General features: G+C 45.8%; 6 protein-coding genes across 6 annotated transcripts; 2 read left to right on the forward strand and 4 right to left on the reverse strand.

Annotated features, from left to right (window-relative positions):
- Window positions 1-40: 40 nt before the first annotated feature.
- BDCG_00747 (60S ribosomal protein L27-B) lies at window positions 41-3876 on the forward strand. The gene is made up of 4 exons (XM_045416256.1): window positions 41-162; window positions 232-287; window positions 500-836; window positions 924-3876. The coding sequence occupies exons 1-4, from the start codon at window positions 156-158 to the stop codon at window positions 929-931; spliced, it is 408 nt and encodes a 135-aa protein (XP_045272025.1). The 5' UTR covers window positions 41-155; the 3' UTR covers window positions 932-3876.
- A 1715-nt stretch (window positions 3877-5591) lies between these two features.
- Window positions 5592-7068, reverse strand: BDCG_16206 (uncharacterized protein; the record flags this gene model as incomplete). Its single annotated transcript, XM_045425459.1, has 4 exons — window positions 5592-5720; window positions 5798-5963; window positions 6034-6268; window positions 6711-7068. 4 exons carry the CDS (start codon window positions 7066-7068, stop codon window positions 5592-5594), a joined length of 888 nt encoding a protein of 295 aa, XP_045279291.1.
- Window positions 7069-7687: 619 nt separating this feature from the next.
- BDCG_00750 (20S proteasome subunit alpha 1) lies at window positions 7688-8754 on the reverse strand (the record flags this gene model as incomplete). The annotated part of the gene is made up of 5 exons (XM_045416257.1): window positions 7688-8074; window positions 8166-8378; window positions 8451-8545; window positions 8621-8683; window positions 8748-8754. The coding sequence occupies 5 exons, from the start codon at window positions 8752-8754 to the stop codon at window positions 7688-7690; spliced, it is 765 nt and encodes a 254-aa protein (XP_045272026.1).
- Window positions 8755-9274: 520 nt separating this feature from the next.
- On the forward strand, window positions 9275-11612 carry BDCG_00751 (proteasome subunit alpha type 6). Its single transcript, XM_045416258.1, has 3 exons — window positions 9275-10753; window positions 10815-10844; window positions 10910-11612. The coding sequence occupies exons 1-3, from the start codon at window positions 9484-9486 to the stop codon at window positions 10918-10920; spliced, it is 1311 nt and encodes a 436-aa protein (XP_045272027.1). The 5' UTR covers window positions 9275-9483; the 3' UTR covers window positions 10921-11612.
- Window positions 11016-15453, reverse strand: BDCG_00752 (spindle pole body component). The gene has a single exon (XM_045416259.1). It carries the CDS (start codon window positions 14865-14867, stop codon window positions 11496-11498), a length of 3372 nt encoding a protein of 1123 aa, XP_045272028.1. The 5' UTR covers window positions 14868-15453; the 3' UTR covers window positions 11016-11495.
- BDCG_00753 (activating transcription factor, other eukaryote) lies at window positions 15454-20066 on the reverse strand. Its single transcript, XM_045416260.1, has 3 exons — window positions 18464-20066; window positions 16917-18054; window positions 15454-16830 (listed from the first exon to the last, which is right to left on the reverse strand). The coding sequence occupies exons 1-3, from the start codon at window positions 18564-18566 to the stop codon at window positions 16527-16529; spliced, it is 1545 nt and encodes a 514-aa protein (XP_045272029.1). The 5' UTR covers window positions 18567-20066; the 3' UTR covers window positions 15454-16526.
- Between the last annotated feature and the right edge of the window lie 1702 nt (window positions 20067-21768).

Genomic DNA, 21768 nt, shown 5'->3' on the forward strand with positions numbered 1-21768 from the left:
TTGGTCGGTAAGCGGGCCAATCAGCTCCGAGCACACAAATTCCTCCTCCCGCTCAACCTCGAGAAAAAAGAGAGCGGAGGATCACGACAGACTACCGACTCAGCACACCAACACCACCCGTCGACCTCGCTCACGACCGCCAGGACTTTTGAAAAATGAAGTGTACGTTTGCTCCGTCTGCCATGGTTTAGGAGGTATCTGTTTTTTTTTTTGCTGACAATGCGAAAACAGTCATGAAAGTGGGCCGTGTGGCCATCATCACACGAGGACGTTATGCCGGCAAGAAGGTACGAAGAAATTCTCTCACCTTGGTGCTTTAAGGATATAGCTGCTGTGGGACTATTTGGCGGGAATTTGAAAAAAATAATGAAGGAGAATCGCGGGCAAGACTGCGTGTTTTTATACGGATATCAAATCGCAGAGATAAAGGATGCGCTCATCCAATAATATCCCGGTCAACCACAAACTGACAATTTCATCGTCTTTCCGCCATTTTCAGGTCGTAATCATTCAGCCATACGATGCCGGCACAAAAGCCCACCCATTCCCCTACGCCCTCGTTGCCGGTATTGAGCGATATCCCTCGAAAGTGACCCGCCGGATGGGAGCTAAGAAGGTCGCGAAGCGAAGCAAGGTCAAGCCGTTCATCAAGACCATCAACTACAACCATCTCATGCCCACCCGCTACACGCTCGAGCTCGAGGGACTCAAGGGTGCTATCACAAATGATACATTCAAGGAGGTGTCGCAACGGGAGGAGGCTAAGAAAGTCGTCAAGAAGTCTTTGGAGGAACGGTACACCAGTGGAAAGAACAGATGGTTCTTCACCCCTTTGAGTACGTATAACCCCACAGGGTGACTCTTTTAATCATAAGGGATCATCACATTGTCAGGGGAAATTGACTAATCGATCAACCTTCCAGGATTCTAAATGGGAGTTTTTCTTTTTGCTTGGGATGGGTTCTTCTTGTCATGAAAGTTTCTGCGTTATGCATAGATACACCATAGCAAAATAATGGAGCACTGCATAGCAGATTCAAAACAACACACAGAAAACTCAAGGATCTCTTGAGAACAAAAACAAAAACTATGCAAATGATATTTTATGATATACCTTCTTATTTTACTTTTACGTGATATTCTCTTATCATTCCAATGGTAAGGTAAACATTCTTCTAATATCAAACGGAGCAGAGTTGCTTGCCTCAAATTTCATTCCTACAGCACCATTTCCATTGGTGCGTTAAAACCATTGTCCACCAGCTCGTTATATCGGCTTCTCAGCCAATGGTTTGCAATGCACCACTCTAGCGCCTACCACCTTAACAACTATTGCGTGTGGACAGGTAACCGGTATCAGTCGAGCAGGAGGACCGCATCTACGAAATGTGCTATCTCCCAAATGGACTCGTGAACTTGCGACTCTAGATGGAAACGGCTTCATCTGAAACCCAAATCCGACGCCCGGCAATATTTTGTGTCCTGCCGACTGCCTAGATGCATATAGGTGGCTAGCTACCTCCGGTATCCCGGCTATCCCCTCAATGGTTGCAGTTTGGTCTCTGGCTCAAGGCCAAATATATATTACGGCTGTAGGGCTTCTAGTGAAGCATTGCGCTTCTATTACTCGAGCCGTTGACAGGAGCTTGAGGTAGATCAATGAAGATAAAGTCGCTTCCAACGCCTAAATATAGCAAGCTGCAAATCGCTAAACCGTCACCTTCGGAAACAAGTTGTGCCTCTGTCCTTGGTCCATATTCATGGCGTCATATGAGAAAAGTGAGCGCTCTGCGTAACTCTACCCCATGCAGGATACCAAACTGAGAAGCAATCTACGCACGCCTCGACTCAGGATATTGATAATTCGCATTTATAATATGATCTGAAGATCGGCAACATCCCATGACGCTGACGACTTCACTCTGGAAATAATTGGGAGGCGAATTCTTGGGATAGTCATGTCTATCTCTTCTATATTTGTAGCGAGCGGCAAATAAAACCATATCAGCGCCAGTAGAACCTCGGATTTCATCGGTGAGAGGACATAAAAATCAATGAATACCGGGGAAGCATCTAAGCGCCACCCATTTCCCACCGTTCCAATCCCCGTATTGCCGGGATATATTGCATTACGTTTAACCTCCCTCCTACCTCCTAGTGCCCATTTGCTTGGTATCCGGCTGATGTCACAGGCAGTAATAGCCGATAGCGTACTTTTCCCACGTGCGACCCATGCCTCTCAAAAATGCAAACCTGGGAAATGCCCGCTCCTCAACATTTAGATTGGGCAATTGCACAGTGGTCACATCAGTGCAACGGGAGGCTGGTTCAACGACGCCCGAAGTTGGTTAGATCGTGTCTATCATCGAACCTCTTCATCCCGTCCCCAATGTTGGGAGGAAGCCAGGGCCGAAGATCTAAAATCTTCCCACCCTCAGCCTCAGGAGAAGATCAAACAAAGCCATGAATATGCCTTTCATTAGGTACTGCCTCCAATGTGATGTGGGATGAATTGGTCTGAAGATAACTCTGACTACTTACCTTTGCCCTGCCCCATTCTCCCCGAAACGGTCGAGCCTGGGAAATGGCTTACCTGAACAAGCAGCGGGAAAGAGGAATTTCCCAGCCTCAATGATCAATATTTGTCACTATCCCTATTGATACTCCCATCAAAATGCACCAGGACATTCGTCACAGATAGAGTGCACCGCCACATAGCCACAACTTTGTTTTCACGTATTGATTTCGGCACGGACCACCTGTGGCTTAGCCAGTTTAATAGCCAATCCTATCCATGGATCTGAAAAAAGCTTGGCATGTCCAATTTTTTAAGGTAAGAGCGCTAGACTTCAATAGGAATAATGATTTTTTCTTAGCGTCGCTCTCGCCGATTGTTAGCCGAGGAATCTGAATTTTTTCTATGCACTTGTATCCCCGGCCCACAACCAGCTAATATAATAGTAAATAGCTACTAGCTACATATAGGCCAGAAGCCTGACAGCATGCCGTGGATAGAAAGTTGAGTACCAGTTTCTCATTTGATATTTAGATGATCTTTATGATTTCAAACCCCTAAGCTAGCTGAACAAGCTAGTAGCTCTTCAACGATTGACTTCTTTTTTTAACGTTAAGCATGAGTTGAATCAACCTCCCATCATCTTAAATCCATCTACTACTACCTCTAGACCGAATGGCGTAATTGGCTATGAAGTAGTCGCAATGATGCTGCAAGGGGTGGAAAAGAGCCCACCCAAGCGATCTTGGCGATGAGTTCCGATTTTATACTTTTACCTTCAGCTGGGACGATTTCGCAAACTGCACATATGGATAAGCTCCATGGGTGTGCATATTGTGCAGATCCTCATGCTATCATGTGTGGCAAAGACAGTTCATCCAACCTGATGCTTGTAACAGAAGTTTGAGCTTGAGTTTGAGGGGGGAATTGAATTTCTGAGGGGACTCTCAGCCCAAGGAAAAGCATTGCTTTTAGTGAAGAAATAAATATGCTATATTATGAGATGGGATTTTGACTTGTTGAATATATCACCATGAATAACACACCTTGTAAATGCATAAATTACAGATTGAGTATAAGTTGTGAAGTGATGGTTCAAGCAGCTGAGAGAAGAAAAGATTGAGATATGATGAGTGCGATTTGGGCCTGGTCAATGTGAAAGAAGTGTCCTTTTTAGAGGGGCTAGATTTAGCCTTAGCTAGCTGTGAAAGAATCTGCGTCTCATCCTGGGTTCATCTAGCCAATTCTGCTGTGGAGATCTTGAGACCAACAAGCCGACGTTGCTTTCTATCTTGTGCCAGCCAGTTTGCGGCAGACCCGCTGGACTCAAGTTTATGAGCGATAACATACACAATGTTCAGGAACATAATACTCTCAGTGCTCAACTTCCTCCATGAATGTGTACTTGACTTCGGTGCCAATGGTCGGATTCTGTGAAATGCATTGCTAGTTTGATTGGCTATGATACTAATACGAGATAGCTCGGGTTAATCAATATTGGTTCTGATAGATTTGATCCGGAGACGCTGAGGGTATCAAGAGCATCAGTGATTTTGGTTTCGGTAACCAGATCCAACTCAACAAACCCAATGCCGCGCCTAATGTCAAGCAATGTGTATGCAGTAGTCTTAGCTACTACTGAGAACGAAGCTCTTCAGTTTCAAGCAATTGCTGTATTGCATCATTGTAAACGGACCAGCAGACTCTGCCTGAACTGTAGGTGGCTTTGATCATATAAGTGCGAGGGCGAAAATGAAAACAAGAACAGCTTGAAGGGGAAAAATGAACAGGACGAACGTAATCCGTAGCTTTGAGCTCTCCAAGTGGCCCCGAAACGCCCTGACCATAGCTTGTGGCAACATTAACATCAACCGGAATCGCAACTAATTAGTAATGTTGTCAGTAAGGTCCGATCAATTTTAGCGCATCGTGCAGCTGTGGCGAAGATATACACGACCCCATAAATATACCTAATCATTTCGTGAAGGTTTTCGCTTGCGAATTCCCTATTCCTCTCCAGCTAAGAATGTGAACCGAGGAAGCGCCCGGAAAGTCAATTGATTGGCTACTTGCCTGACTTTTTGGACTCTGAAATTGTTTTGGGCCTTCAGACGCTGATCGGCCAAATGTAGTCACCTGTGGGTCAAGTAAATAAAACCAATTAACGAAAATTAGGATCAATTCTATTAAACTATCTTCTTCATCCCGTCCAGCAGTTAATAAAACGAGAAGTTTGAGGAGGAGAAAAAAAAAAAAAAAAAAAAAAAAACCGATATAGAAAGATCTCCGCGCTAAATGACCCAAATAAAATCAAAGGAAAGAAACAAGTTTTTGGATCCTCGCCACCCGGGTTAGACCAGAACGAAATAGGACAAGAAAAGAAGAGAAAAAGGCATACCAAAAATGCGTAGCCGAAAATGAAGTTGTTAATCATATCTAATCCGCCAAAATGGAAGATTGACGCAAGGTAAACCCATGGATCCTGTCCCAATCCCAGAAGACAAATACAAGAAGGAAATAATGCTCCAGAGCAAGAAGAAGAAAAAAGAATGATCCATTAAAACACTCATAAGAAAAAAGCGGCAAAAGGAGTAAAAGGATAGACCAAATCTATCTAAAAAAAGAAAGCAAAAAACGTAATATGAGAAAGGTCCAGCATTTCTCCTAACGCGTCTCACCACTCTCCCACCGTCCCAAGAATTATACTATTCGTCGTGACGGTCAGATTAGAGTATACATGTAGTCATGAGCAGCTTCGTAAATATAACTATCACGACGTAAATCCATCCGGGTATGTAGGTATACAATGCGCCAAAAAATATCCAGAAAATAATGGCGTAGTGGGAAGCAAATCCATGAACGCGAAAGTGCGGTCGTGCCGAGGACATTATGCAAGTGAATATAAAAAGTCGACCGAGGGTATAGAGCAGCAACTCAAAAAATTGGGAGCTTTTGGGATTTTTTCCTTCCGTTCCAGTCACCGAAGGAAACGAGCAAGAAACAATCGTGAGAAGTCGATGACATCACAGCAGAGGCTCTGGGATCCCGATAGTAGGGCAGAGCAAGTTCAAACGGGCTAGTTTTGCGAACGAATCCAGCTTTGAATGGTACTTAATGACGGGTCTTCACCGAGCCAGTAGCCGGAACGCATATCGGCTGATCGTAAATCATTGACCACGGCGTTGTCAGTAATATCTGCAAGTTCCTAGTAGCAGTAGCTACTGTTAGTTCAGGGTTTGCTTGCTGGTGAGACGAAAGCTGTCGAAAAGCGAAATATCTCACAGTATGAAGAGCTTCACTCGCAGCTCGTAAGTCGTTAACATGCTGAGCGCTCATCTTTTGTCCTTGAAGCACTTGGGTTCGGCGCAATACCCATCGGCTTGCGGCAGCCATTCTGAGGTAGATTTTGTGAGCTTGGAACCGGCGAGCACTTGCATCGATGATTAACCTAAAGAATTGAACGGTAATTAGGAATAGGAAGTGGTTCTCCTACTAATTAAGGCTACAGAATTCATTACCTTTGGAGATCTAGTGTCACACTTTCACCTTCGTTAGACGAGCCTTGGATTTCGGGTATATCAAGTGACGAATTGAGGAGGGTTTGCGCATCAGCAAGACATTGGTTCATTACAACATATCCTTCACTGAATTGTTCGTTGGGGGTAGGCTCCGTTCTAAGTCCGGCGATGTTGATGTGTATAGTTCGGAAATCATTCATTAATTCGGTGACCCTTATAGCTCGAGCATCATTGACTAGCAGGCGAAGTCAGCAACCTTATAAACTAGTCCCAATGGTTTGGGTATAAGACAAAGAAGAGAGCACACACGAGGGTCAGACATAATAGGAGTAGGGTCCCCGGAGGGTAGAGCAAATGCCAACATGTGATTGATCGAAGCCAGTGATGTTCATTGATTCCTCACCTTATTCGTGATTAGGTTCCCATTAACAAGGACATGATGGAGCCTGCGGCACCTTTAAATATAAAATAGAATATAGACAAGGAGAAGGTAAACTAAGGAGGAAATAGAAGATCCCGACACGCAGGCACGTAGGGGCCACCGCGCAAACATTGGAGTGGAGCATCCAATGGTTTGTTTTGGGTCGGAAACAAAGCCATAGCCAAAGAAGCAACTTGGGAGCAGTGCATAGCAAAGAAGCAACTCTGGCCGAAGCGTCACGACAAATCCAACGCACAGTGCTCGATCGGAGCTGGAAACGCACTGGAGCGGAGCGGACTAGGGAGAATCGATAGCGCCGAAAGTGGAAATCGCACTGTCTGGTGTTCCAGCCACAGCTTGAGACTGGCAAGCCACACTGGCCCAACGCCACCCAGGGCGGTGGGGCCTGGCCTGTGTTGGGCCGCGCTAGCCCCATCCGGTATGGCGCAGGTTGCAACGAGCTGACATCGATTGCCCCCGCGTGGCCAAAAAGCAACAGCGCCTATCTCTGCATCGCACTTGGAACTGCTGTGTCTGCCGAAGAACTCCACCCGTGAGCTCATGCACGACCTTGACACCACATCGTACCCTGAGGCAATTTGGCCCTTGATCATAGCTGAATGATCCTTTCTAGGGTCCAATTAATCCGGCCGATGCTCTCTTATCCCGGCTATTGTTTCCACAAACCGCAAACCACAACTAAGAAGGCATACTTCCCTCGGTTCGGATGTACCGTTTCATCCTTGTCCTGGAGTAGCGGCTTATGGGTCCATCTATCATCACCCATCACTGACAAATAGCAAAAGGAACATAAAATCATATATCGAATCCAACTGCGTCATCGGCGGTGCTGTAATCGATTGGATGTGACTTTTGCATAGCCTGGTTTGAGATGTGTTTGAGACTGCATAGAAAGCCAGCCATAGTAAATAACAATAGGGATGTAGCCTCAGAGAATCAGCCAAAACAAGAGATGAACGAGAAACGGGTGAAAGGAAATAATTGCCACAATTATGAGGGACCTAGAGGTATGAATTGCAAAATTTGTATTGGATGTTAAAACAGCAGAAAAGGAGGGAGGGAAGGAGGTCATCACGAAATCTAAGCAAATGGTTCCTCATTTCATCAAGGATATCTGCAGGCAATCACAAGGCCTTTCTTGCCATCCCCAGCCTTATAGGCTCATCCTTAGAATGAAGAGTTAAGTCAAAAAAAAATATACGTCGACGGCTCTCAATCTTTCTCGCTAATTGCCTGTAGCCGTTCATCGATCTCCTCCTCTGTAAGGGAGCGGAACTCTGTCTGCGTCCCTTCCTTGCCATCAGCTCGAGGCCCACCAACGATACCCACTTCTATTTCGTTCTTCTTGAAGTCTACACTTAGAACAGTGCTTAACGTCGATATGGCGAGCTCAACCACGTCCTCCCACGATCCCTCCGCATGCTCTTTGTTCTTAAGCTTCTTCTCCAAATGGTTGAGGATATCCTGCTGTTTGGGGCCGGAAGCAGTGGCTCGATATCCCACGTAGTATCCTGCAGGGTCGCACTTGTATAGTTGTGGGCCCAACTCCGAATCAACGGACACGAGGGTTATCGCAACACCCAGTGGTCGCATGTAGGCCTAAAAACCACGCAGTGTGTCAGCAGCAGTCCAACTCAATCAAACACGGTCGGTAACGGTTCTAGGAGGGAGTGGGGGTTTATTTGCGAACTCTTTGAGTGTAGACTTGATTGATATTCGCTAGTCGTTTGGCAAGCACATCACATGGCATCTCATATCCAAATTTGTATCGAAACTCAGCTGCTTCGCTCTGGGCTCTAGTTACTGATGCTCTAGCGTCCGCTATCGACCCGGTCATGACACATCCAACCGATGGTGAGAGTTGAAAGATATGGGTGACGGATGAAGGCTCGATCAGCTTGTCCTACGATTCAAGAGAAGGGCCGTTAACTAATTGAGTCTTAGGATGATCACAGCGTTTCCAGGTTATACGCACTGGGACTTTCTTCTGCGATAGTACAACGGCGCAGTCCTTCCCCTTGATCCCTAGCGATGTGATATTGGCAGCGGTGATAGCTTTGAACGCATATTCTGGAGTAAAGCTCCATTAGCCTCCAGAGTGGTTTAGCAGCTTTGGGGACATCCCACCATCCGAAAATTACTCACCGACTTGATACAACCGGCCTTGATCCGAAAATATGGTAATGTGTCTATCGTAACCTGCGCTTCCTGTTTGGACCAAAGCGGGTCAGTTGTCGCCCAACAAAGGATGACCGAGCCGCTATTTACTGACCTGACATAGTGGCTGAAGTAGCTGGGCTGAGGGCAATGAACAAAGGCAAAAGATTTAAAACTAGATGTTAAAACGACAGATGGCAACAGTCTAATAGAGACAAAGTGGTGAGACGTAGATATTGGGTAAATAATGAAGCTGGGAGGTGAACGCGTGTAGGTGAAGCTGCCTTGAACGGGGAAAGCTCCAGAGTTGAGGTTGGAGGACTAGCGCCCAATCAGGTAAGGCGTGCTTTTGGACATATCGGCTAGCCATCAGCAAACAGCCGCAACAACGGGATACAAAAATATCTGGGAGCTATAGTACCATTTTATATAAATTAAACCCTCTAATTACTAGCATCTTGTGCACATTTAAACTATTAATGCTAGATCTCAAGCAAACCGTATTGAAAACGCCTTATTACGTATCAGCTCTCGGAGCTTCCACTTTAATTTTTAGATTACGGTGTATTGTACGGTGTATTGTACGGTATTAGATACAACATGATGATATTCTTCAAAAAAAATAAAAAATAAAAATAAAAAAAACAATCCGTTTCAGTGGAATGATACTTCCTCTGAACAGATTTACCAGGAATTAGAACATGGTTTCTCCCGCGAACACGGATATAGTATATGAGGTATTCGCTGTGACCTTGTTTTAATAGCCTAAGCTCAGCGAGTTCCCTTCAAAAATTCCTCGCTGGCATCTACACACACACACAAACGCCAACCCAACCATAACAACTCCGAAAATGACCTCCCGAATTCCGGCGTGGAAGAAGCTCGGGTTGCAGCTCAAGAATTCCACTACCTCCGCTATCGAAACAGATACCGCTTCGCATGTCACTTCGCATGTCTCTTCTCCGTCCAAAGGAACTAAAAAGAGGCCTCTTACGTCGGAGAACGAGGAACCAAACGTCAAAAAACAACGGGTGGAGAAAAGCACGATTAATGACAAAACCAAACGGGAAGAAGAGGATATAAATGGAAAAATACTGAAAAAGAATGCCTCGAATCTAGAGTTGAAATCATCTATTGAGCCATCCTCCGTGGAGCAGCGAGATGACAAACCCCCCTCAAAACCTAAATCCAAGAAAAGAAAATCCGTCTCCTTCGCTGAGGATACAAAATCGGAAGATGGAGATGCAGACGTCGAATTAGATCTTGAACAGGAGGACGAGGATGATCGTGAACCAAGCCCAGCCGCTACAAGGAAAGCAGAGAAGAAGAAATTGAAACGACAACAGCGCGCAAAGAATCGCCCTACCCTAGCTTCGTCAATGGATTCCCCTGCTTCCCACACCCACCCAATCCTGCAATACCTTACCCTCTACCACAAATCTCGGGCTCAATGGAAATTTCAGAAGAATCGCGAAACCCATTTGCTTAAGCACGCGCTATCGGTGGATCGCATACCTTCGGCATACAATGCCTCATTGGCTGCATATCTTGCCGGCATAAAAGGTGACGGGGCGAAGAAGAGAGTTGCGGAGGTTGCCGTGGAAGCTATCAAGGCGGATGATGCCAATGTCGATTCGGAGAAGGAGATTGATGGTGGCGATGCGTCTCAGAAGGATGTGTATAGGGATTCGATATCATCGTTCAGAAAACTGCTAGCGGAACAAGGGGCGGACCCGCACAGTTTGGAAGGAGACATGGTTGGCGACGAAGCAACAGACCTAAATGCCGTTTGGGTTAAAAGACTCGAAAAGAGGAGGAGAGCGGAATTGGTTCGCCATTTTGTTGGTGGCAGTATACCAACAACCGCAGCGGCGGAGTCCCAACCACAGCAGAAATCGGTCGTGACCAAGAAAAAGAAGAAGAATAGAACGGCCGTTGTGGATGACGCCAGTAGCAGCAGTAGCAGCAGCAGCAGCGAGAGTGACAGTGATAGTGATAGCGACAGCGACAGCGAAAGTGATGATGCTAGCTCGAACCCTGCTGCAAAGGAGGTGAACGGGAAGGGCACACTTGACCATGAGTCAGAATCATCGTCTGATTCAAGCTCGGATTCAGATTCAGGTATACCATTCCTACCTACATAAACATTCAATAACTAACATAATACCCTTGCGAGGATCAGAAACTTCGTCGGGCTCAAGCTCGGATTCAGGTAATTTTCTCGATTGTCTCAACACCTCTAGCTTTTACGTGGACACTAACACTTCCGCTTTTTAGACTCGGATTGAAGGATGCAGATTTGCAAGCAAACAATACCAGCTACAAACCGCTCAACATCTCAACGCAGCTTTATACATCTCTTTAGTGGCAGCACTAGATTGTACGGGGAACCTTTTCCGTTTCAGGGGCGTCCCAAACGGGAATAAACATTCATTATTTAATTTTCCTCGCCGCGTCTACGAAATCTTGAATGGCACACTTCCTCGGTATACCCCCTTTAGAAAGTAAGCGTCCACTGGATTCTTGCCTTCTGGGTTCTATTTCGTGCTCAACCTTACATCCCCCATAACTTTCTTTTTTGCAGCCTTCCCTCACTGTATATAAGTATCTACGTTGAACAAGAAAATATCATCATAAGATGCATGTATGTAATAAATAAAATCCAAAAGGTATCATGTAGAAGCTCGCGAGTCAAAAAGTTTGAAAGAATGTAAAAAGAAAAAAAGAACGAAATCACGACTAAGAGATCATAGAAAAATCCCAGAAACCGAAGCCCTCCCAATAGACACACAAGATGCATCAAAAGTAGGCGAACAAAACTCCATCCTCCCCCCAAACATAAAATGCAACAATGCAAACAGAATCAACCACCCCCTCTCTCCTTTTCCTTCTCCTTCTCCTTCTCCTTCTCCCTCTCCTTCTCCCTCTCCCTACTCTCCCCCTCACCAGCCCGCCGCCTCTCCCTCTCTCTATCCTTTGCCGCCCCCGTACCTCGTCTCCTCCGCCTAACAATCTGATACACATCATTAAAATTCATAACCACGCCCAAAAACCGCATATCCACATCCGGCTGATAAGCCAGGTCGCCAAGGAGCGTGAGAAGGCGTGAGCGGAAGTCCGCTGCGAGGTCGCGCAGGCGCGTGCGTAGGGAGGGGAGGAGATGATCTTCACCGCCCGCCACGCCAATACCGCCAAGTAGCGCCGCGGCCGCTGTTGGGGTTATGGGTTCAGAAGGCGATTTCGAATGTGTGCCTCCGCGGCCGCCGAATGGAAGCGGTGAATCAGTTGAGGGGGATTCGGAAGCGGAGCCGGGAGCCCTGCGCGCGGCGGAGTCTGAGCGACCGGGACGAGTGGTGGTGGTGCTTGTGGTGGAGGGAGGGAATAGGGATTGGGATTGCTGGAGGAGATCCTTTTCGGTCACGCCCCATTGGCCCTGGGCGGTGCGTGTTTCTATCTTCGCAGTGAATTCTTGGCGGCGGGTGAATTCTGCGACTGAGAAGGAGTAGAGGCCATCTACGGCGTCTTTGTAGGCGAGCATGATTTTAAGAATTTGGTGGAGTTGGGAGAGGAAGGAGTCTTCTCTGTTGCTGCTGGCTGGGTTGCTGGTGGAGGAGGAGCCAAGAAGGCCTTTGTGAGTGATGGAGTTGAGGTATTTGGTGTGTGCTTCGACGAGGTCGTCGAGGGTGCATCCTGGCTTCGAGATGGCTACTTCCAATTGGTCCCAGCTTGCTTCAATGACTTCGAATAAAATGTAGTATTGGAGCTGGCTGATGAAATGGTTCATTTCAGAGATCACGCAGCGGGCACGTTTCCAATCCTGGCCGACTTTGTCATCGACGCTCCCTAGCACCCCCCTGGCACCAGTCATGCAGCGTCTCCATGTGCTTCCCAGGGCGAATTCGACCCTCTTGACGCGCCAGAGAAAATTGAAGACCTTCAGATACTGCGTCGACCCCCATGGGGTTATTACAACGTCCACTGGAGCATCAATTTTATATTCAAGGGTGAAGCAATCCCACCCAATTTCCCCATGGCTGAGCTCCAACATGCGAGCGTCAAGGCGACGCAGGACATCGGGAGAGTCGTACTGCGCATTTGATGATCGGATGGCATGCTCCAGTTGTGCTGTAAGGGTATGGCGGTATTGCGAGTTCGCCGGACGGTCGAGGTTGGACGCTAGCGATTCCATGAGCAACGCAATGAAATCCCCCTGACCAAGTAAAAGATACTTTTTAAGCGCCTTGAGATGATCGAAGAGTTTGAACTTCGAGTCCATAAGATAAATCAGGCGCGCCATTGTTGTTTTATATGCTTCGTCGATCGATGTCTCTAGCGTCGCCGTATCGCCGTATCTCAATTCTTTTGATGCATCTCTCGAATACGCCGCCACCCACGCCGAATCCCCACAGCCATATCGAATGAAATTCAGAGACTTGCCAATTAGGAAAACCTTCTTTGCAAATTCCTGCGTCATAATCGTCGGCACCAGGTCATCGTCGAGCTTATACTTGTCATCCCAGACGCTAGTCGCGATGCGTCGCGGATCAGCGCTTGGTCGAGCCTCTGGCTCAACAACAAAAAATTCACGGAACGGGTCAGAAAGTTCACCATCGTAAATCCACTGTGTTAACATGCCGTAGAAGGGTCGAGTTACATGAGCCAGAAGCCGCTCAGCAAAGGCCCCAACGAAAGGGTCGCCGTGAGAGGAAGAAAATTCGTGAATCATGGTGATTAACTGCCCGCCCCTCTTACCTTTAGACTCTTCCACGATCAAGCTCATTAACCTTAGAGCCATTGTGGCCTCTCTCATCCAAACAACGCATCGTTTCAAGGTGACGCCAGCTTTCAATGTTCCCTTGGGCTCAATGGCGCTGTCTGAAACAGCTGTCAATGCCGACCTGATCTCGCCTTCAAGAGTGGCAACTAAGCCCAGGTACGATCGAAGCTCATTGCCAATAGCCGCTCGTACACTCTGCTTCACAAGGCCGCCTTCCGATTCTTCGACGAAGGCTGACAAGCCACGATACAGTAGACAAGGCTCTGCTAACGTATGTAGAAGGGAGACAAGTGGAACTGGTAGGGTCTGCGGTAGTTTTATAGTCGTAGGCGATGCGAACTTCATGTTCGTAGACGACACCCCTTGCAAAGTGAACGGCAAGTCCCGTAATAAAATCGATTCAACAGGTATATCTTCAGCCTCTCCTTTTTTTTTCTGTTGTTGCTGTTCCTGGCGCTGTTCAGGTTGACTTTGACTCCTAGATTTCGATTCCCCGTCCGTAGCGATAGATACAGGCCTCCGACTCGTACTAGATCGGCCTTCTTTTTCCTTTTCTCTCTCTCTCCTTTCAACGGCTCGTTTCCGATCCGCTGCCCTGGGGCTATTTCCATCCCTATCTTTCCCATTCCTAGGAAACGCCGACGGGCCATCCTGCGCAGCAGCTGCGGAGGGACTATCCCAACCAACGGCAGAAACCGACGAACCGGGCGCAATATCATCAACCACAGATCTCCGACCAAATCTATCCTTAAACAGCATATGGTCCAACTGATGCTCGTCCATCAACGGACTCCTCGCCCCATCCCTTTTCCAACCCGAATCCTCCACGGACGTCGTAACGGTGGTGCGCCGAGCATTTCCCCCTCCAGGACCATAACCACCAACAGCCTCCGTCCCACCCCTCCCAGAAGCACCACCACCACTCCCAGCCTCAGTCCTCCCAGAAACGCCCTCGTTCTCCCCAATCCGATAAAGCAGATACAAAATAGCCCATTTCTGCCCGAGAACCGGCTGTGTCAACAGCCGCGAATACAAATTCGAGAACCGCACCGCTTTGTCCGGCGACGCATTCTCCTTCAGCAACTTGCGTTTAATCAGGTCTGGAGCGTTATTGATAACATCCGCTGAGACCACGCCGCCACTACCACTAACACCGCCACCTATCCCCGTAGAACTAGCAGTGGCAGCCGCAGCCGCATGAGAATCTAGAATCTGCCATGCCATATCCATACAGCGCCTATGCCGTCGCTCGTCTGCCTCAGCAGCTTCGAGACGCGCATATTCGTCCACCGATGTTTCGGAGAGAGTTTCATCGTCTTCGTTGCGGCGGGGGTTTGAAAGGAATGGCGACGTGACGGGGATGAGGGAGTCGACGAGTTGGTTCAGCGCATCTTCGATGCGGCGGGAGCGGTGGTGAGGGTGGGGAGTTGAGGAGGTGGAGGAGATCGGTGGTGGCATCGTTTACTTAGTTTGTGTGGAATCTGTGTATATTGGAAACTGACGGCGGGCCGGAAATTGATCGAATGGCGAAGATGAACCACTTCCAAATTGATCCGTTCCTTTCCCCTATAGAAAAATGACACGTAAAAACCGAGCAAGCAATCCCTTATCTCCCCTCAATTGATCAAGGTGATGGTTGAGCAGCAATAAATTGTTCGCGATGAGACAACTCCAAGAAAACACGCGTTAAGTGATTGGATGTCTGTCACCACCATCCCACCACTCAACAGCAAAGAGATAGATACTGTCCCTTGTCCAACTCTTCCATAAATGAGCGCTTCCCCCAATTTTCTCCGTTGAGCTGAGATATGTCGTGTTGCGAGCGTCGACGACGAACGGCGCGGGATGCGGGGAAAGGGAAGCGGATGGGGAGAGTTGATTGGAGTCGGATATTGGATTTGCATTCCTCGGCTCTTCTTTTCTTCTTTTCTTTCGCTTTTTTCCAGGTTCCTCCTGTTCCCTTTTCCTTTTTGAAACGAAATAAATATTCGGGTCCGTCAGTTCTGCTGTCGCCCAGCGAAAGTTCCAAGTAGAACGACGTCCATTGATTAACTGTTGTCTTGAATTTCGAGTTTCGCGATTGGGACCGGTGTCAAGTTTGTCTTGTTTGCATTGGAATTGGGCAATATAACTGCTACAGATTTCAGAAACATACTCGGTACAATTGACTAAAATAAAAAAATACATCAATCAAAATAAAGGAAGGTCAAGAGAAAGACAGAAAAAAAAAAAGCTTGCTTGTTTTGATTTGTTAGTTAACTATCCGTCGTCAAAAGTTCATTGCAAATAGTGGGATTAAAAGCATCTATCGTACAGCAATTAAACCGGACATACATACACACAGATAGAAAAATGGCCAGCAACTGAATAGGAGGAAAAGAAGGACAAAATAAGAAAAAAAAAAACCCCAAAAAAAAGGGGGAAACTTGAAAGTTAAAACGAAGATCAAAATGAAAAATCCTTTGCCATATTAACTCCTACCCAACAGCTCCTCCATGATACAAAACATATAAAGCATACGAAAAGGACAACAAGGAACACTAAAAAGTAAGGGTTAAAGCAAAAAGACACACGAAAATTCCAACTAGGAACTCCACCAACCAAACCCAATTAATGTTCCCCTCCCCAAAAAGAGCAACTACCCCAACGGAGAAAAAAAACAAAAGGAGATAAGAGGAAAGTAAAAAGAAAAGATGAGAGAAATAAGAGAAACCAGAGACATACAGACAAGGAGAAGGAAGAAACACAAATTATCACTGTGTAGCAGCCAATCTAAAAAATTATTTCCAAGAAAAAGAAGTGGTAGAAGAATTGAGTGAAGGGGGGAAACGGCAAAGGTAATCCCCGGTAATCCCCCTTCGTCCATAGTCAGGGAGAAAACGTCAACATTCATAACGAACATCGGTATAGGTAGGCAGGCATGTAAGGTAGAGTAGGGTAAGGTTGTATATATCTTAGCGGCCGGAAGATTTTTTGCGGTTTCAAATGATTAACTATATATAAAAATGCCGCCATTTCCTCGGGTGGGAGTGTGGGAGTGCAAGCGTGGGTGAGTGCATGGGTGACTCATTCGTTTTTTACCTTTGTGCCTCCTATCTTAATTTTAACCCCCTTTCCTTACCGTCGTGGCATGGGTTGTGCAGCAATACCAGGGCCACCTGCCTGCATGGTCATATAAGGATTGGCGTGTTGTGCATATTCACCACTCATGCCATTTACCATGATGCTATTTAGTCCCTGAGCCTGGGAAACGGGGCAATCCTTATGGGCCAAAAGTAGGGTCTTTAGGTTAACGATTTCCTCCCGCAGCTGGGTCACAGTTGAGGAGAGGGCGTCATTCTCATTGCTGTAGTATTCGACTTTGGTCTGCAAGCTCTGGAGCCACTGTTTCTTGCGCTGTCGACATTTCAAGGCAGCGACACTTTTAACGAGAGAGCATCATGTTAGTAGTGCAAATAAAATGTTTAGCAGGAGAAATTTTAGGAAAAAAAAAAAAAAAACACATACCGATTCCGTTCAAGGAAATTCTTCCGTTTTTCTTCATCAGTCATCTTTTTGGTGTTTGAAGGTTCGGGTTGTTGGGGTTTAGTTTCTTCCTCTTCCTCTGACCCATCAACACTTTGGTCCACCGCGGAGCCACTATTTCCTTTGGCCCTTTTGTTCGCACCCTTGTTGGCATTGGTGTTATCATCTGCTTTTCGTCGACCATTATTTTTTCCAGAACTGGCTTTCCGCCCTTTACCGCCACGAGGATTTGATTTCGGCTGGTCACCAGCGCTATCCGAGACACCACCATTCATATCGTGGGCAGGGTTATTCCCGTTCTGTAGATTTGCGCCCGATTCGTTCGATGGATTCTGGGGGGGAGGTTGCGAAGTTGGAACGGAAAATTGGCCATTATTTTGTTGACCTCCTTTGGCTAGCATAAAAAGACCATTGGCAGCATCCGTGGCGTCATGATGTGCGAAAGGATCTACATGGGAATCAGGCTTGGCGCTTTCTAGGTTGGTGGGTTGTTGGAGCAGCTGGTCTGAATCCTGTGGATTGGAGGTCCGGGCATTCTTCCTTGCAGCATTCATAGCCGTACGGTGGAAATCAATGGTCGATGGAGTGGCGCCCCCGCTCTGGAACTGCTGCATCAGAGCCTGGGTGTTTGGACTTGAGGCGGCAGGAAACATCGACCCTCCGCCGCCAGGGGTAAGCCCGGTGCGCAACGATGACTCGTTTGGCGTAGGGAACCCGCGGCCAATACCGTCAAAATAGTCACTGGAGGCAGCAGGCCCAGCAAGCATCGCGGGACTGAGTGGTCCGGCGCGAAGTGAATTGCTCCAATTGAAACCACCAGCTGAGGTTGTACCGGGTAAGGCGGGCGATGTGAGCGCAGCGACAGGTGGCAGGAGAGATTTTCCCGGAGTATCAGCGGGTTGGCTGCCAAAGGATTGTTCGAAGGGATTAGGTTCTAGGGAGAACTGAGTGGTGCTATGGACGCCGGAGAAGTAATCGGGTGTGTCAGATCCTGCTTGTTGTTGCTGCTGCTGCTGCTGTTGTTGTTGTGCCTGGCGACGATTATTAGAGACGGATTGGGTTCCTTCAGCATCACTAGGATGAGCTGCGTCCTTTTGATCAGAGGTTGTACTTTGCGCATCTATATTAATGAGAGGTGGGGAACAGTTAGACGCGCTTGAAAACATGTTTGTCCATCATGGAACGAGAACCTGACCAGTATCTCCCGCGCCAGGTACTATTCGGAAAAATAAATGAATAGCAGTAGCAAAATAATACTCAATAAGGGAAGGGACGCAATAAGGGTATACGCCCATGCGGGAAGAATAGATTAAGAAGACGACAGTGTTTGGGTGGAGGAGTGAAAATAAAATGGTTGTGGTTGATGTAGGGAGTTATGAGATGAAAAAGGTAGGAGTATTGCGCCACCCAAGGAACAGCAGCAATTGGAAGGGGAAAAATCGTGAAAAGTAATGAAAATACAGAGCGGGGGAATTTTTTTTTTCTCAACTTGCGACAGGAGCCATGAATAATGGGATATAATCACATACCTTCTGACTTCCAGGGGCCCTTTTTGGAGTCCATGGGGGAGTCAGTGCGGGAGGCCGGACGGCCAATCCGAGGAGAGGGTCTGGTAGCAATAGCAGCGGACATCGCACCACGCAACAAGAAGACAACGACAAAGGAGGCAGCACACTGAAGACAGTGGTAGCAGCGACAGGCAGGGAGCCACGGTGAGGCGGGAGGGGGGCGGGAAGACTCGATCTGTCGAGGGGAGGAGGTGGATGACGACAGGAGAAGGGCGAGAGCAATCACGCAGCCCAGCAAGCGAGCACGAGCCAATAAAGACCCAAAAGAACGCGGGAAGGAATTAGGAAAAGGGGAAAGTAAAGGCAGAAAGGGGCAGAAGCGGTGAAGTTTGGATTGTGGGCGTCGAGAGGGCCGGGCGATTTGATGGAAAGCGGGCGGATAATTGATGGGATGATGATGGCTTAATGATGCGATAGTGATGATGACGGCGAGGGAGAGAGAAAAGAAAAAAAAAATTAAAATGGGCTGTCGAGGGAGGGAAAAAAAGGGAAAATCTGACGACACCGATGATGTGGTTGTTACGTAAGCCACAGACCAAGCTTTTCGTTTTTCCGCCCCAAGAAAAATTGGAAATCAACACAACACTATATTTACCTAGGTATACGCTGCGTATATATACGGAGTATATAATATATATATATATGGATGCCCTTTTTTTACACGGGAAAATATATAAACTATATGGTACGGATGAGGGATGTCTGAATGTCCCGACTACAACTGGGAAAAATATGCCCGGCCGTTGGAGCGCGTGTCCCCGATTAGAAACAGAAAAGAGCCGAAGATAAGTTACCACGCTCGTGTTGGCTTCGTGTGAACAAACAGAAGAGCTCAAAAACCACAATTTGCAACTGATTGATCCGACCCCAGAAAAAAGACAAGAAAAGCGACTTTTTTTCCTTTTTTTTTTTTTTTTTTTTTCTTTTTGCTTCGAATTCTCGACCTCTCAACGCCAAGCCGGTCTGAGATGTTCGTACTTGGTCCGTAAAAGCTAGTAACCAGACAACCATATCAAATCCAAGATTTTCGATGTCGTTTCAAAGCTGTGGGGTCCTCTGCGATTACGCCAAAGAACAACTAATAATAATGGAATATGATTGGGGCAAACAAAGGCCTTGTTCAATGACTTGAAGTTGAATTGTTTTGGCAGCGATGAAGCGCGAGGGTTGATTATCGATACATACATTTTACGCTACGGAAGTTGTGTTCCAGACCAGGGTAAGTAAAGTTATGGTAGGTATTCCGATCTTGTGAATAGACAATGATAGATAACCCTGTCCGGCCACCTTGCCAAAAGACACGACAGATAAAAACGGTTGTTGTGCTATGATACTTTGTAAAGTAACTTCTCCTGCTTTTTGTCAATTTGAAGTTCCAAAGAAAGAAATACAAAAATGTCCAATTGTGTGGTTAATGAATTGAATGGTCTTTCGTTTTTGAGGTTAATCTGACACTGATTTAGTGCATCTAATTTTTACCTTCAAAAAGCTTTCGTCATTTCTCCGAGAAACGTTGGAACAGTGATTCTTGATGGTGATGACGTAGGCTGCTCGCTGCCATTCCACAAAAAACTTCAGGCATTCTGCAATGCTGTGAAATATTTCTTTAGTATTTATTCATACATAGAATTTATATATATAATATATATATCCATGGATTGTTCAATAATAATGAGAAAAGACCACAAATTGAACTGAATATTCCGTAGAGATTCTAGATAATCAATCTTTCAGCAAGCATTCCATCATTCTCCTTGAGAGATATGAGTTCACTCTAATGACATTCTCTCTCACGTCACATCAAAATATGTAATTACCCACCATTATGGCCTTTTCCAGATCTGTCCGTAGCTTAGCATTTGGGTGCGCCTCACCACAACGTTATTATCACCACAATGTTACTTCTTCAAAACAGGTATCTTTTGTATGACTTCTCAAAGATATCTGTTGACGAAATTACTAGAATTTACTATATCTTCAACACAACATTATATATGAGTAATACTAAAGATATAAGTATATTCTTCAAAGAATGTAAATATTAAAATAAAAATAAAAATAAAAATATTTTAGTTTTTAGAAATAACTATATTTTAAGTAGTGAATCTACTAGTGATTTCAAGTTAATAGTAAAAAGCTTTAATGTATTTAAATTCTTTAATACTACTACTTACTATATTCTCTACTCAAAAATATACTTCTATCATTAATATCTTACTCATATCTGATGTTATGTTGAAGATATTGATTTTTTTATCTAGATATCTTCTGTATGGTGGGTGAGCTTATGGAGTACAAAAGATACAAGTCACCAACCAACGGATGTGGTGAGGGAAGCGAACGCACGAGTTAGAACTCCAAGAGCTTGCGCGCGCGTAATTCTTGGCGCACATAAAATCCTATAAATAACTGCTTAAGTTGCCAAGTACAAGGTGGGTTTCATTAAATTGCACTATCCAAAGGGCTTGTAAAATCAAACCTTGGTGTATTCATAAACTGGGGGTGAATATCTAGCTTGTGGTAGGTACGTAGTAGTTATAATAAGAGCTACAATGAGATGTCACTAGCCTGATTTGGATTTCACTAACTTGATTTGGAATATACATGTGTGTAAGAGTGCACATGAATGGCTGCACCAACTTGTTTGCGAAGCGAAGCAAAGCAAATATATGATGAAAACCCTGGTCATTAAAAGTGGAGAATTTCCTTTTTGAGGTTCTTGGCGCGAATACAGCTCACTGATTGATGTAGAATTAAGTGAAGTGCAATCCCGTGACATTGCACTATCATATTCATGAATCATCTACTCTGTACAGATTCTTGAATAGATAATGCATCTGATCAACCATCTCTCATAGATTCTCAAGAATGAATAATGTGTCAAAAGCCTGTGTTCACTGCTTATAAAATCAGTCTCTTAATCAATTCATTTCTTTATAGTATTCTACTACTTCTACAGCTATCTATCTTCTATACTACACTCAGAGAACTCAGATATTATAATCTTCTCTCATTATATCTTTTCTATCACTGATTATCTCTTTACACTGTGTAGAACTGTAAATGAATATATACAGTGAAATCAGATTCTTCTACAGTTATAGATTCTGTGATAAATGAGTCTGAACTCTCTCTATTATTCTAGATATATTAACACTTCATGTAATTAATAGCAGTCTCTTAAGTCTGTGTAAGAATAAGTGCTTACAGACAATTATTCAGATATTTGCAGCTTGATATAATATATACTGTTAACTACTAGAAGT

This window comes from Blastomyces dermatitidis, assembly GCF_000003525.1.
Source record: "Blastomyces dermatitidis ER-3 genomic scaffold supercont1.1, whole genome shotgun sequence".
Lineage (NCBI taxonomy): Eukaryota > Fungi > Ascomycota > Eurotiomycetes > Onygenales > Ajellomycetaceae > Blastomyces > Blastomyces dermatitidis.

What these genes read in the sequence shown, in the direction of transcription:
- BDCG_00752 (XM_045416259.1), bottom strand. Translation starts at nt 14,867, where the DNA reads ATGCCACCACCGATCTCCTCCACCTCCTCAACTCCCCACCCTCACCAC.
- BDCG_00751 (XM_045416258.1), top strand. Translation starts at nt 9,484, where the DNA reads ATGACCTCCCGAATTCCGGCGTGGAAGAAGCTCGGGTTGCAGCTCAAG. An exon ending in AAGCTCGGATTCAGATTCAG is followed by an intron (nt 10,754 to 10,814) that starts GTATACCATTCC and finishes TGCGAGGATCAG; the next exon opens with AAACTTCGTCGGGCTCAAGC.
- BDCG_00753 (XM_045416260.1), bottom strand. Translation starts at nt 18,566, where the DNA reads ATGTCCGCTGCTATTGCTACCAGACCCTCTCCTCGGATTGGCCGTCCG. An exon ending in GGGCCCCTGGAAGTCAGAAG is followed by an intron (nt 18,055 to 18,463) that starts GTATGTGATTAT and finishes TCATTAATATAG; the next exon opens with ATGCGCAAAGTACAACCTCT. An exon ending in AATTTCCTTGAACGGAATCG is followed by an intron (nt 16,831 to 16,916) that starts GTATGTGTTTTT and finishes TCTCGTTAAAAG; the next exon opens with TGTCGCTGCCTTGAAATGTC.
- BDCG_00747 (XM_045416256.1), top strand. An exon ending in GACGTTATGCCGGCAAGAAG is followed by an intron (nt 288 to 499) that starts GTACGAAGAAAT and finishes CGCCATTTTCAG; the next exon opens with GTCGTAATCATTCAGCCATA.